This window comes from Pristiophorus japonicus, chromosome 15, assembly GCF_044704955.1.
Source record: "Pristiophorus japonicus isolate sPriJap1 chromosome 15, sPriJap1.hap1, whole genome shotgun sequence".
NCBI classification, from domain to species: domain Eukaryota; kingdom Metazoa; phylum Chordata; class Chondrichthyes; family Pristiophoridae; genus Pristiophorus; species Pristiophorus japonicus.
The window spans coordinates 38,767,782-38,783,744 of record NC_091991.1 but is presented as its reverse complement, the minus strand read 5'-3'; the positions used below and the strand labels follow the sequence as shown (position 1 = coordinate 38,783,744).

At 43.0% G+C, this 15,963-nt stretch overlaps 1 protein-coding gene and 1 long non-coding RNA gene across 11 annotated transcripts in view; one reads left to right on the top strand and one right to left on the bottom strand.

Annotated features, from left to right (window-relative positions):
* ankrd26 (ankyrin repeat domain containing 26) overlaps positions 1-15,963 on the bottom strand; it is a 185,982-nt gene that overhangs the window by 9,349 nt on the left and 160,670 nt on the right. For all 10 annotated transcript variants that reach the window (XM_070900319.1, XM_070900325.1, XM_070900327.1 and 7 more), the window contains 3 exons: positions 15,122-15,263; positions 13,272-13,562; positions 11,146-11,381 (listed from right to left, as the gene is read on the bottom strand). In XM_070900319.1, the coding sequence (XP_070756420.1) occupies positions 11,146-11,381; positions 13,272-13,562; positions 15,122-15,263 (669 nt within the window). The remainder of the gene's footprint in view (positions 1-11,145; positions 11,382-13,271; positions 13,563-15,121; positions 15,264-15,963) is intronic.
* Positions 1-15,963, top strand: part of LOC139280707 (uncharacterized) — a 103,483-nt gene that overhangs the window by 7,737 nt on the left and 79,783 nt on the right. The gene's annotated exons all lie outside the window — the stretch shown is intronic.

Below are 15,963 nucleotides of genomic sequence, written 5' to 3'. Positions count from 1 at the left end.
GCCCAGGCAGCTGAAGGCATGGCCGTCAATGATGCAGCAATGAAAATCAGGGATGTGCAAGAGGCCAGAATTGGAGGAGGACAGAGATATCGGAGGGTAGTGGGGCTGGAGGAGGTTAGCGATGGGGAGGGGTGAGGCCAGAGAGGAATTTGAAAACAAGGATGAGACTTTGAGGTGTGGCCAGACTGGGTGCCAAAGTAGGGCAACAAGCATGGGGGTGGATGGGTGAATTGTGCAATTTAGTTCAATATACAGCTGTCACATGTACTTTACAGATCGTGAGGAAAGAGTTCCAATTGTATTTTTTCTGAAAGTTGGAATTGAAAAAGAGGAGTCCTTGTAACTTAGACATTTTCAAATTCCAAATAATCCCGTCAAGCATAGAAAGCCATAAAATGCATTATTTTGGGTTTTATAATTAGAGGCACAGAATACAATGGTGAACAAGTAATTATAAATTTACACAAAACAGTGGTTCCTATAATTAGAGCACTCTGCATTTTGTTATGGGAAGTAATTAAACCCATTGGTAATATAGTTATGAGAAATTCTGGGATTATCTTCACTGGAGCAGGGAATGCCAAGTGAAGGATTAATTGAAGCTTTTACAATCACAAAAGTGTTTTAATAGAATAAATTGGGAAAAACAATTTTCTCTGGTTGGAGAATTGGTGATGAGAGAGTCATCAATTTAAAATCACCAAGTCCACAACCAGAGAAAATTATGAGTGTTCCTGGAGCAAGGAATGCTTTGCCGCAGGGAGTGATTGAGATAGAGACCATTATTTACTTTAAAAGCGACAAATGGATAAAAATTTGAAACAGAAAGATACAAAAATCTGAGGAGTTGTAGGGCAGTGGGATTAGTTTCGGATTGTTCCAGCAAACAGCCGGCACAGACACGGTGAGCCGATTGGCCTTATATGCTGCAAACTTCTACAGTTCTTTCTTCTCAGTCAAATAGATATAATGGTCCTGCAAATAAAAATATCAAATGGAGATAATTGATACTGATGCTTTGATCTTTAAGGTGGCCCAAGTTGCAATCTCTGGAAAAAGCATTCTCCGCCAACCCAGATAGTAAATTAGGCAGAACAGAATCCTTAAAAAGATTAGAGTTGTGAAATAAATGACAACCATTTGCCACTGAAGCAGATCATGAATTAGAGATTATGGGCTGAAAATTACGGCCTTGCTGGGTGCGTACGATGTGCGCACGCACTCGGCAAGGCCTCGCAAAAGTGGGTTCTCGGCGCGTGATGCGCATGCACTGAGAACTGGCTTTTCCGATCTGTCAAAATTTCTTGTGACAGATCCACGCATCCCGCAGGAAGGACATCTGCAGGGCAGAGATTGGTAAGTTTAATGTTATCCCTATTAAAACACACTATAATTTTTTTTTAAATGTTTTCTAAAACATCTAATTACATTCAATTTCAATTCATTTTAAATATGTGAGCTGTTTTTAAAATTTATTGTGTTGCATTTCTTGCTTTAGGGGGTTAGTAATGGGAGCTCATAACAACAGAGCTCCCATTATCATCAATGAGAATACTAGATAGTGATTGGTGGTCCAGGACACCGTGATTTCAGGATACGAATATGTACCCATATGCTACACAGCGAATGGAGGCCTCCGACCGGAATCCTATGTTCCTCCGGGACCACCAGGTATTTTCATTGATTTTTTTCGGGTCGGAGGCCCATATATCTCATTGCTATTTTGGAAGGGGGGAATGTGTTAATTTGCAACACCTAAAGCTCTGATTGGGCCCCCTTGATGACAAGTCCTGATTGCTAATTGGTCCCCTTGGAGGTTAAGACACACCCAGCAGTTTCTCTGGAATGTGTAATTAGATCCTCCATGCCTACGTAATCAGTGACTTTGCAAAATGTAATTCAAGCCATTCTGACTGCCGACTCCAGACAGAACAAAGCTTACTTGGGACAGACAGGCCTGACTCTCACGGATTAAGGCCTTCTCCCACCCTCCAAACAAGGTCCTGCCCCCACCGCTCAAGTTCCTGACCTCAACCCCACCCAAGTTCCTGACCTTTCCCCTCCCGCCCAAGTTCCGGAACTTCTCCCCCTAACTTTGACATTTCCCCCCTCCCAAGTGCCTGACCTCCCCCACCGCCCCCGCCTAAGTTTCTGACCTCCACTTTCCCAAGTCCTTCCCCGCCCAAGTTCCTGATCTTCCCATCCCCGACCCCGCGCTCAGGTGCGTGATCTCCTGAATTACTGACCTCCCCCTGCCCAAGTTTCTGACATTCTCTACCTGCCTAAGTTCCCGACCCTCTCCCTCCCATCGCAAGTTCCTGCCCTTCTCCCCGCAAACCCCCCACGGATTCATGACCTTCTCGCCCCCCCCCCCAACTGATGGGGCATTGTGTGGGGGTCACGGATTGTAAACAGGTTTATTGGGATTCAGGTGAATAGTGACAGTGTCATGACTTCCAGATTTCATCCAGTCCAATGATGTCACTTGCCACACATGCACCGAGCTTTCCAAGAAAGCAACCAAGTATAGGGGGAGAGCAGAAGAGCGAGAACATGTTGCAAGGGTAAAGGGGATGTGGTTGGAAGAATGTGATCCGTCTTACCATATGGATCTCACTCTCAACCCCTCCTTTAGACCTGGATCATGTTCTACCGCCATCCCTACTGTGGTCTCCGTCTCATCAAACCCCCCCCCCCACCTCCATCCTCTCCCCCCCTCCCCCATCCCCATGACTTCTTGACCTACTCTCCCTTCCACCTCTACTTCCCCCTTCCGATCCTCCTCTCCGCCTCTCCTCTCTCTGCCTCCCCCCAATCTCTCTCTTTCTGCCCCACTCTCTCCCCACACCCCCTCCCTCTCTAGTTATAGCAGATGCATTCGTTATAATCCACCAAGATTCTCTGGACTCTGGGGAGGTACCAGCGGATTGGAAAGCAGCTAATGTAATGCCTCTGTTTAAAAAAGGGGGCCGACAAAAGGCAGGTAACTATAGGCCGGTTAGTTTAACATCTGTAGTGGGGAAAATGATTGAAACTATCATGAAGGAAGAAATAGCGGGACATCTGGATAGGAATAGTGCAATCAAGCAGACGCAGCATGGATTCATGAAGGGGAAATCATGTTTAACTAATTTACTGGAATTCTTTGAGGATATAACGAGCATGGTGGATAGAGGTGTACCGATGGATGTGGTGTATTTAGATTTCCAAAAGGCATTCGATAAGGTGCCACACAAAAGGTTACTGCAGAAGATAGAGGTACATGGAGTCAGAGGAAATGTATTAGCATGGATAGAGAATTGGCTGGCAAACAGAAAGCAGAGAGTCGGGATAAATGGGTCCTTTTCGGGTTGGAAATCGGTGGTTAGTAGTGTGCCACAGGGATCGGTGCTGGGACCACAACTGTTTATAATATACATAGATGACCTGGAAGAGGGAACAGAGTGTAGTGTAACAAAATTTGCAGATGACACAAAGATTAGTGGGAAAGCGGGTTGTGTAGAGGACACAGAGAGGCTGCAAAGAGATTTAGATAGGTTAAGCGAATGGGCTAAGGTTTGGCAGATGGAATACAATGTCGGAAAGTATGAGGTCATCCACCTTGGGGGAAAAAACCACTAAAAGGGAATATTATTTGAATGGGGAGAAATTACAACATGCTGAGGTGCAGAGGGACCTGGGGGTCCTTGTGCATGAATCCCAAAAAGTTAGTTTGCAGGTGCAGCAGGTAATCAGGAAGGCGAATGGAATGTTGGCCTTCATTGCGAGAGGGATGGAGTCCAAAAGTAGGGAGCTCCTGCTGCAACTGTACAGGGTATTGGTGAGGCCGCACCTGGAGTACTGCGTGCAGTTTTGGTCACCTTACTTAAGGAAGGATATACTGGCTTTGGAGGGGGTACAGAGACGATTCACTAGGCTGATTCCGGAGATGAGGGGGTTACCTTATGATGATAGATTGAGTAGACTGGGTCTTTACTCGTTGGAGTTCAGAAGGATGAGGGGTGATCTTATAGAAACATTTAAAATAATGAAAGGGATAGACAAGATAGAGGCGGAGAGGTTGTTTCCACTGGTCGGGGAGACTAGAACTAGGGAGCACAGCCTCAAAATACGGGGGAGCCAATTTAAAACCGAGTTGAGAAGGAATTTCTTCTCCCAGAGGGTTGTGAATCTGTGGAATTATCTGCCCAAGGAAGCAGTTGAGGCTAGCTCATTGAATGTATTCAAGTCACAGATGGATAGATTTTTAACCAATAAGGGAATTAAGGGTTATGGGGAGCGGGCGGGTAAGTGGAGCTGAGTCCACGGCCAGATCAGCCATGATCTTATTGAATGGCGGAGCAGGCTCGAGGGGCTAGATGGCCTACTCCTGTTCCTAATTCTTATGTTCTCTCTGCCCCACTCTCCCTATCTCTGCCCCACTCTCCCTATCTCTGCCCCACTCTCCCTCTCCCTGCCCCACTCTCCCCAACCTCTCTCTCTCTCTCTCTGCCCCACTCGCCCCAACCTCTCTCCCTCTCCCTTCCCCAACCTCTCTCTTCCACCTCCGATTTCCTCGCTCGCTCAGAAGGCCGCAAAAATGTTTGTGTAGATAATCACAGCAATATTCTGGGCAGAAGTTCTGGCGGCTCCTTTAGTATAGTCCTTGATTTTCAAAAAATAACCCAGAAGCCCTAGTATACAGGGTCAGGGTTGAGCAACAATGGCAGCAGTTCCAGGCTCAGTAACGTGGTTTGGCCCCAATTCCGGCTTCCTCATATATCGTACTGCGCATGCGTGACTGGATCGAGCGCGCATGCGCAAAAGGGGTGGGGTCAACCCCACGCAGAAGGACACAAAAATGTTCGTGTGGACAGTCACTTCGATTTTTGGGGTCCTGAAGTATGAATCAGGCATTGTGATTAAACCTCCAGGAATACCTACAACCAGAGTTGGCAACTCTAGTAAATTAGAGGTAGTCAAACACTTGATTTAGTGTTCAGCAGTGATCCGAATACAGTATTACAGCTCCATGTGGGGCAACATCTGTCCAATAGTGACCATAATATTATTAGATTTCAGTTGATCAGCCGAATCAAAGGCACTAAGAATTCCGATTAGTTCTAGATTTCAAAAGAGCTAACTTTACCAGAATGGCAGAAGACTTGAATCAGGTCAACTGGTCAACTCTCATAGATGGTATACTACCGATACTGAAGAAAAATGGAATATCGTTAAAAGCATATTAATGCACAAGGAAACCATTTATGTCCCAAAAGATGGACACATGGCAAGACAAAGTCAACGTGACTGACTGGACATGTACAAGGACAAATTAGTCTTAAGCACAAATGCTTTCATAAACTAAAGGAAAATAATTTATGAGAACAGAGACAAGTTTCATGCATAATTAAAGATAACAAAAGCTGCTATTACAGCAGCTAATAGATCAATGGAGATGATGATGTTGGACAATTGTGGTAGCATTGGTAAAAGCTTTTTGGATTTGTCAGGAATCAAGGGTCATTAAAGATTGCATATGGACATTGAAGGATTCTCGAGGAGATTCAAATGGTCTCCCAGGGTATGGCAGAAGTCTTAAATGACTAATTTGCGTCAGTCCACTCCTGTGGACTTTGCTCAATTACCCAGCAATGAGCAAAAGCTGCGGATATCATTTAGCTAGCAGGTCCAGATGACATCTATCTTATTATGCTTAAAGAAATTGGACATATACTTTACTACTACAACAACAAGTTGTATTTATATAGTGCCTTAACATAGGAAAATGTCCCAAGGCACTTCACAGAACCATTATCAAATAACATTTTGCACCGCGCCACATGAGATATTAGGGCAGACTTGGTCAAAGAGCAGGGTCTTAAAGGAGGAAGAGCAGTACAGAGGCGGAGAGGTTTAGGAAGGGAATTCCAGAGCTTAGGGCCCAGGCAGCTGAAGGCACTGCTGCCATTGGTACAGCGATTAAAATCCGTGATGCTCAAGAGGCCAGAATTGGAGCAGCACAGATATCTAGAGGGTGATAGGGCTGGAAGGGATTCATCATCATCATTACAGAGATAGGGAGGGGTGAGGCCATGGAGGGATTTGAAAACAAGGATGAGAATTTTAAAATCAAGGTGTTGCTTAATCGGGAGCCAATGTAGATCAGCGAGTACCGGGGCGAATGGGACTCGGTTTGAGTAAGAACACGGGCAGCAGAGTTTTGGATTATCTCAAGTTTATGAAAGGTAGAACGTGGGAGGCCGGCCAGGTGTGTGTTGGAATAGTCAAACCTAGAGGTGTCAAGCCTAGAGGTAAACAAGGCATCAGTAGTGGGTAAAGTGATGGAATCAATTATTAAGGATGTCATAGCAGCGCATTTGGAAAGAGGTGACATGATAAATCCATGCTGACTTGGACCTGTGAAAGGGAAATCATGCTTGACAAATCTTCTGGAATTTTTTGAGGATGTTTCCAGTAGAGTGGACAAGGGAGAACCAGTTGATGTGGTATATTTGGACTTTCAGAAGGCTTTCGACAAGGTCCCACACAAGAGATTAATGTGCAAAGTTAAAGCACATGGGATTGGGGGTAGTGTGCTGACATGGATTGAGAACTGGTTCTCAGACAGAAAGCAAAGAGTAGGAGTAAATGGGAACTTTTCAGAATGGCAGGCAGTGATGAGTGGGGTATCACAAGGTTCTGTGCTGGGGCCCCAGCTGTTTACATTGTACATTAATGATTTAGACGAGGGGATTAAATGTAGTATCTCCAAATTTGCAGATGACACTAAGTTGGGTGGCAGTGTGAGCTGCGAGGAGGATGCTGTGAGGCTGCAGAGCGACTTGGATAGGTTAGGTGAGTGGGCAAATGCATGGCAGATGAAGTATAATGTGGATAAATGTGAGGTTATCCACTTTGGTGGTAAAAACAGAGAGACAGACTATTATCTGAATGGTGACAGATTAGGAAAAGGGGAGGTGCAACGAGACCTGGGTGTCATGGTACATTAGTCATTGAAGGTTGGCATGCAGGTACAGCAGGCGGTTAAGAAAGCAAATGGCCTGTTGGCCTTCATAGTGAGGGGATTTGAGTACAGGGGCAGGGAGGTGTTGCTACAGTTGTACAGGGCCTTGGTGAGGCCACACCTGGAGTATTGTGTACAGTTTTGGTCTCCTAACTTGAGGAAGGACATTCTTGCTATTGAGGGAGTGCAGCGAAGGTTCACCAGACTGATTCCCGGGATGGCGGGACTGACCTATCAAGAAAGACTGGATCAACTGGGCTTGTATTCACTGGAGTTCAGAAGAATGAGAGGGGACCTCATAGAAACATTTAAAATTCTGACGGGTTTAGACAGGTTAGATGCAGGAAGAATGTTCCCAATGTTGGGGAAGTCCAGAACCAGGGGTCACAGTCTAAGGATAAGGGGTAAGCCATTTAGGACCGAGATGAGAAGAAACTTCTTCATCCAGAGAGTGGTGAACCTGTGGAATTCTCTACCACAGAAAGTTGTTGAGGCCAATTCACTAAATATATTCAAAAAGGAGTTAGATGTAGTCCTTACTACTAGGGGGATCAAGGGGTATGGCGAGAAAGCAGGAATGGGGTACTGAAGTTGCATGTTCAGCCATGAACTCATTGAATGGCGGTGCAGGCTCGAAGGGCCAAATGGCCTACTGCTGCACCTATTTTCTGTGTTTCTATGATGAGGGTTTCAGCAGCAGATGAGCTGAGACAGGGGCAGAATCGGGCGATGTTATGGAGGTGGATATAGGTGGTCTTCATGATGGCGGGATATGTGGTCAGCAGCTCATCTCGGGATCAAATAACCCCTCTCCTGTATGCTTAACAGCTTGCTAAAGTCAGGGCTTGTTCCCTTGGACTGGAAGGATGCTGATATAGTTCTGATTTTAAACAAAAGTGACAAGTCAGTACCAGAGAACTGTAGGCCCATTAGTTTGACTTTAATCATTGGCAAGATGCTGGAAGGGATCATTAGGGGCGCTCTCTATGATCTCATAAGACAGAGAAGGAGTTATCACTGACATTCTGGAAAAAAGACCGGCAAGATTTTGCTGAAGCATTCGTTAGATGTCCAACTGTACATATAAGTTTAAAAAAAATTTGCCCACAAAGTTGTTGGAAGTGCAAGTGGATAACGACATAGCAAGAGCAACAGGGCATCTGGAACAAACAGTGCATTTCCTTAACCAATGAGATTAAAGGATTGAGAAATAAACAGAGGAAGGACTGAGAAGCATGGCAAATTAGAGTGGGTGAAATCAATGTCAAATCAGGTACAGAAAGAGAAATGTTGGGCTGAATTTTCCCCAGTGATTTGCACCGTTTTTTTTGGAGCAGGCTGCTCTTTTTGGCCTAAGTTGAAATACCAGAGTTTCCCCGATCAACTGGCACCAGTGTAACTCAGTTAGTTACGATTTTTTTAGGTCAGTGTTTTTTTTTCCAGCCAAATGGGGTGTAACCAGCCACCCGTGCCAATTCTGGTCATTTATGGAAGTTTGGCCAACTTAGAGTTAGTCCAGTTCTGCTTAGGCCAGTGTATGTGGCCTCTCCAGAAAACCCTTGTGGAGAGTTAAATAAATTGCCGCAAGTAAGGAAATCGCGCAGCAGGTCCCAGACACACACTAAAAGAATTGAAAACGCATAGCAGCAACTTACTCCAATCACGCCCGAAGGCTGTCCGATTCCATTCTAGGTCCCCATTCTCCCAGTTCGGTCCCCGGTTCACACACGAGAGAGGAGAGAGGAGAGAGGAGAGAGGAGAGAGGAGAGAGGAGAGAGGAGAGAGGAGAGAGGAGAGAGGAGAGAGGAGAGAGGAGAGAGGAGAGAGGAGAGAGGAGAGAGGAGAGAGGGATTGGACCGGACCGGACCAGGAGAATCGGGACCAAGAATGGGACTGGACCGGCAAGCCCTTCGGGTGGGGTTGGAGGTAAGTTGCTGTTATGTCTTTTATTCTTTTTTGTGTGGGGAGCTGGCTATATGCTTCATTTTGCAGCCTCACTTCGCATTGTGTTCCTGGTTACCATGGCAGCCCAATCTTTTAGACGGGGGAGGGAGAGGGGGAGGAGGGAGAGGAGGAGGAGGGGGGAGGGAGAGGAGGAGGGGGAGGGAGAGGAGGAGGGGGAGGGAGAGGAGGGGGGAGGGAGGAGAGGCTGAACTGGCCGCTGCCGCCGACACTGGGCAGGCCCCGCCGCCGACGGGGTGGGGTTGGGGGTGGAACTGAACGGGAGGGAGGGAGGGAAGTGGGGGAAGGGAGCTCCGAGTCCTGATCTTTGCCCGGGGAGCCCATTCAGCCAGGGCTAGGGTCCGGCCCCTCCCACGCAGCCTCAGGGACGAGGAGCTACTGCACATGCACACACGCTCTGGCATGCATGTGCAGAGGTCCCGGGACCTGGCTCCGCCCCCGACCCCTTGTGCTGCACCACGCCGAGCACAAAGACGTCCTGAGGAGATCGGAGAATCACGAGGTAAGTTTTCGGCGCCCTTTTTATTCCAGAAAGTTGGCGCACCTTATGGAGATGCGCTGCTTTTCCAGAGGGCGGAAACTTGGGCCCTATTCTTAGGACAAGAAGCCACTGTCAAAAAGCTTTTTGTTATTAAAGTAGATACAGTAACATTTTCAGGTGAATAACTGGTGAACATGCAGTTCATTATAGTGTATTATAGATCAATACTATTCATTGATCTAGCATCAAATTGTACGACATTTACCATGAAATAGTCAACCAGTCAAATGACAGGATATGGTGATCAACTGATTAAATACATCAATTGTATGCTTTGGAAAATAAAATATCTATCACCAATCTAATATAGATTAGATTAGATCTTGGTGTCACAGAATTATGATTTCCTCTTAGGTGCATGAAAAACAAAAGTCAAGATTGAAGGATCGATCATATTTAACATGCCCATTTCTTTATCTATCTGTTTACACAAAAATAACAAGTTTGTGTAGTGTGACAGCAATAAATTGAGGAATCTCAGTAGGTACATAGCATTGATAATATGTGCAGCAACCTGCACTGCAACTTGACACCTTGGTTTCTTATTTGCAGGAACCACTTATTGTCCTAAAGATTTAGATATCTATGATTATAATATTGTACCGTTTCATTTTGGAGTGGAGAATCATAACTGTTAATACCTTGTCATTTTTGTTATTTGGTTGTTGACACTCATTACAGCAATTTGTATTTCTCCCGTTTCCAGGTTGCAAATCCCCTAAACTGTAAGTAGCATGACAGAGAGAACCTTTGGCTTACTGGTAGCATTCTCGTCCAAGAAAGAAGGTGCAGGGTTCAAACCCTGCTCTTAACAGTCCTGGCAAGTGGACACTGAATTCTGGGTTGACATCTGGGGTACTCGCGTCCAATGGGTATAGGTGTCCAGTCCTCATCGTATGGGGTGTGGGTGCCCATAAAACCCTCCTGCCACATAGGAATAACCACTCTGACAGCTAGTATAAAAATGGTTATGGCTAAGGAAAGAGTGTTCATGTCGCGGCCTGTCAGACTGTTAGTCAGCGAACCCTTCCACTACTTTGCACTATTTTCCAAGGGAAGAGTGCAAAGATATAAATACAACAGCTAGCATAACAACACATGATTTGAGAGTAATTCTGACTACATAAACCACCGATTATCTTGGCTAGTACAACTTATGTCCAATATGTGGGAGAATAGTTTTTTTTAAATGAGCATGCTATTTAAGATGAAACATGCAAAATGGTCAACCAAAATTAAAATAATTAAATTATCAGGTTTGATGATCAAATACTGAATGAAGAACACTTTAAAAAGCAAATTCCACCTTATGATTATCTGCCCTTACTCCGGAAATTGAAGCTGCTAATTCATATTAGGAATGGTAACTTTGGTGTCAGTAACCCTCCAATACTTCACCCAAGCATCGATTCCTCATATAAGTGAACCTGGACAGCGATGAGCTCAATTCCATCATTGCCTGGTATCTACACAAGTGCACTTCCGGCATGATCTCCATATAGAGATCAGGAAGAGTCAATAACCCGAGCTATTTCCACCTCTTCATAACCAATTTGTTCTATTATAGCTAAATATCACATCACATACTGTCTGAGCCATCAGGGAGTCTAGGTTAACATGTTTAGAAAAGTCTTACCTATCAAGCTTGGCTGCAAGGGATTTACGTAGTTTTAATTCCTCTGAATACAATTCCTTGTATCTCTCAAGTTCCAACTGTGCAGATTCTTTCAGACTCGTGCTGTCTTGTTGTGAAGTTCTAAGCTTACTCAGCTCTGATTCCACGTCTTTTATTCTCTGCTCCAATTGGTTTCGAATTGTACTTTCATTTGTGGCTCTCAATTGTTCCAAGGCTTCCTGGGAGGCCTGTTGAGTCTTAACATGCAAGAGTGAAACAATTTAATACTGCACTGGAACAAAATAATTTCAAATCTCACATTTTTGGAAATGACTAATACTTATGTGACACTACACAGACAGTAAACACTGATAGCTTAAGTTCTATCAGTCATCATGTTGAGAGGCTAGATTATACAAGTGAAACATATTTATTTTATAGATTAGCTGCTAACTTCAGGGCTCATTTCTATGGCAAAGTAGCAAATGAGCTAGTGCCAGTGCCTCTTGAGATGGTGCATAGTTGGGATTTGCTCTTCCTCCTCAGTAATTTTTGTGTGTGTTCATAGCAAATGGCAGTTTCCATAAGTGCACTTGTGCCCGCTACAATTTAAAACTTAACAGGCTTAGGTATCCTGTGAATGGGAGTAATGGGCCTTAAGACCAACAATTATATTTTTACTGGGACATTTTACACTGCAAGTTGCATGGGTTGCCTACTATGTATTCCTGCACTCTCCAACAGGCAGAAAAGCATAATATTGTTAGACCATATTGTTAATATTAAAACAAATCATATATACACATAAGTTTAAAAAAAAAACAATGATGTGAGTGACAATAATACTGGTATTAGATCAATCCACATGAATTTAGAAGTATCTTTCTCAGAGTGTATTTCTTACATGAGAAGCAAGACTAATTCAAAGAACTGCAACTGAGATCACTGCAGGTGGGAGACATGTTACGTTCGGGCCCATGAAAACAGAATTCTTTAAAAAGTCAAGCTTAACATGATATCTGGGTTTTACATGAACCTACAGGTTGTTCAGTTCAGTAGGCTAAAATGATATTGGGCTAGATTTTGCTGTGAGTGGTGAATAAACGGCACTGACATTTGTTAAACTTGCACTTGCCCAGACTTTCTATGGGTTTTATATGGCAAGTTGCTGTCAGTGGGACATTCAAGAGATGTGGCTCCCTCTACAGAACATCTGGGACACAGGGTAAGCAACTGTGTATCTCCTTAGCCAATCAGACTGAAGAATCGTTAATGAGCAGTGCAGAGTCTGAACCAGGACAAGTAAGTTTGAATAATTAATTCAATGTCAAATCAGGTACAGAAAGTGAAATAGAAAGAGGGAAAGAAAGATTAGATTAAGAGAGAGAGATTAAAGAGACAAAAAAAAAGTAAACATGTTTTAATTTAAATGAAAAAAATCTCCTGCATTAAGAGCCAAAGAAATGAGATTCCACACCTGGAGAAGTTAATTTTCAGTGCTACAGAGGTTGTTCAATAGTAATTAAGACTTACCATGTCTTTAAAAGGGTACTTAGACTAGAATGAACAAGCCCCAACATTATGTGGGGAGTTTACTCCGTATCTACAATGTCAGTACAGGAAATTCACATAATTCAATACATTTGAATGGGGAGCCAGACAGCAAGATGCAGTTTTTGCGCAGGTTACGGAGGAGCAACGCATCTCGGACAGCAACTTCCGGATTTTCACGTTTAACTGCACATCTGTACTCGCCGGATGTTCCTGTCCGATTTGTTAGCCTCACCGTTATTTTCACAGCAAAATTCGGCCTATTAACATATAACAATTCTTAAACTGTTGGGAGCTAATAGCAATACTAAAACTTACTAGTTTACAATGATAATTCCAAGAAGCGTATACTGCAACTATTCATAAAGTAGGTTCCAATTTGCCAAATATTTAGGGAAGATTTGTAAAAAGTGATAAAAGCTCAAAAGTGATGCAGCAAAAAATTCAGATCTGTATAATTTACTTTTTAATTTTAATAATCAGCAGTGTCTCATTACTAAATTGGATAAACACAATATAATTAGACATCTTCTTGATTATTATCCAGGCATATTTATCCCTACATCTCATGTTTAAAACTAAGTGTATAATCTCACCTGCAAGAATAAATTGACTTCTTCTAGTTTCTGTTTGATTTCCTTACGAGCATTTTCCTCTATCTCCCTCTTGTATTGTTCTATGTGATTGTAGCCCATCACTTTAGTTTCAACCTGATGTTTCAGACTGGCTACTTCCTCCTCTAACTGCCGTTTTCTTTTCTCCAGCCGATCATGGCTCTTTTGTAAAATTCTCATTGGTGTGATCTGTTCAGAAAGTTCTTGATTGGTTGATTCCAAACGTCTATATTTTGCAGATTCCACTTCTAGTTGCTGGGACAATTCATCGATCTGAGATAAATGGAGAATTTGGGTTACAAAAAGTTTGAAAATATCTTTCAGTACATTTACTAAACTTGATAGTCTCATATTTCTGCAATATTATTTGCATGTAAATCACATTCTAATGTTCCTGCGTATTTTTAGGTTGGTTAGAAACATTAGTTATTCTCTTGATGAATGACATTCAGTTTTTAATATATCTGAATGTACTTACTGGATGCATACCTCTGGAAGTGGGCAGCAGTGCCCAGCAGAGTTCTGTTCGGGGATCGCTTCTGTTCACTAGGTACATCAATGATTTGGATAAAGGGCTATATTAGGGAGCAGTGTCTAAAGTTGTCAGCATACTAAAATAGGAGGTATAGTAAATAATTCTGAGGACCAAAGTTGCAAGGGGATATTGATAAAATGGTGGAATGGAAAAAAAAGTGGCAGATAGAATTCAATTTCAGTAAATGAGAGATGCTACATTTTGGTTGAAAAGTAAGAGTAATTAATTATACTTTGAATGGGGAAAGGCTGGGCATTGTGGAAGAACAAAAACATTTGGGGGTTCAGGTTCACAGGACATTAAAATAGCACCTCAAGACCACAAAAAGACGAATGAAACACTGGGTATTATGGCAAGAGGTATAGAATATTAAAGTTGAGATGTAATGCAGAATTTATATAAAACCTTAGTAAAACCACAGTTGGAACACATTTGGGCTCCAAACTATAGAAAGCATGCAAAGGCAACTGAGACGGTGTAGCGCAGATTAACAAAGTTACTGCTTGGTGTGAAGAAATACAAAGGCAGACGAGAAAAATTGGTTCTGTTTTCATTAGAACATAGAAGATTACAGGGTGCTTTGATAGAAGTGTTTAAAATTCATGAAGAGATGGGACAGAATAGATAGAAAGAGACTGTTTTCAGTGATTGAGGGATCTAGAACGAGGGAACATAAATATCAGATTAAATGCAAGAGATTTAAGACAGAGCGGGAGAAACTTCTTTTTACACAAAGTGTTGAGGGGCTATGGAGATAGTGGTAGAAGCAGAAACAAGATAGGTTTTTGAAGGAGAGGAGAATAAAAGGAAATTAAAATTGGGCGGGTACATGGGATTAGGAGTACTGCTCCTGTGGAGGATAAACACCAACATAGACTGGATGAGTCAAATGGCCTGTTTCTAGTTTTGAGATTTCTATTTAATTATGTAGGATTTCTTGATTTACCCAAAAATAATCTAAACTTTTAGAACTAGACTAACAAGGCATTGAAAACAGTATTGATATAATCTACCTGTCACAATTTTCTGAGGGCAAAGCAAGCTTCCTGTTCCCATGGCTTTGCCAACACACCTTTTTACTTGATTAATAGGACAATCTGAAGTGACTCATCTGATTGATTTTTACCCTCATGTGCAAAGTGCCTCCCCTTATGTCTGGTCTGGGATTCAAGTAGCAACTAAGGGTACAAATCCGTGTGCTACTCGTCCAAAGCACAGTGTCTTGCAGCAACAATACAACGCATTACACGTGTAAAACGTACTGCACCATTAAACCTAGAATATACAATGGCCTCACCTTGTTCTTTAGTCTGCTAAAAGTGACCTCAGTTTCATAGCGTCCATGATCCAGTTCTTGAATACCGCTGAGCTGGGAGACAACATGTCCGCTATCATATTCCTTCAGCTTCTTTTTGGTAGTCTTCAACAGCGTTCTCATTCTGTATAACAAATATGATCACATGTACTGAAATCTGTCTACAATTGCAGGCTTAGACTGACTTTAGATTGTCTCAATATATCCTTCACAAGAGGTTCTACTCTACATCATTCATGTATTATTGGCTCTAATATGGAGTGGTTATTATGAGAAAATGATATAGGTAGTCTTTCAGGCAGAAACAGTGCTCCAAGGAGGAGGGAGAAGAGTGCACTGCAAGACCTTTTTCAAATATTTACATATAAACGAAAATGGAAACAATGAGGATGGCGGCAATGAGAGGTAGCAGGAGGGAGTGGGGAACAGAAAGGCGGTGTTGGGGAGAGGGGTGAGAAGAATCCTTCCCATTTCTATCCCAGAAAAAGAGAAGTGCTTCCTGCAATAAGCAATTGTTATCATTTAAATAATAGAGGTTTACTAGTTTAGCATGAGGAAGCCCCTTAAATAATCCTACTCTGCACTAAGAAAGCCTTGAGCAGGAACAGGCTTTAAAGTTGGGTAAGCATTTTTAGTGCTTTGAAAAGTGACACAAAGCTTTTAAAAGTACTTAACCAACTTAGTGGTTCTCAATCATGGTGGAATCCTAGCATAGATGTTAGGGTTCTGGTCAGATCAGGGCACCAGCACTCGAGTGGCCATTTGCATTTCACTAGACCTCTGCAGCATTATAGCAAGTTGGAAAATAAACTGTTTTGTAAAAA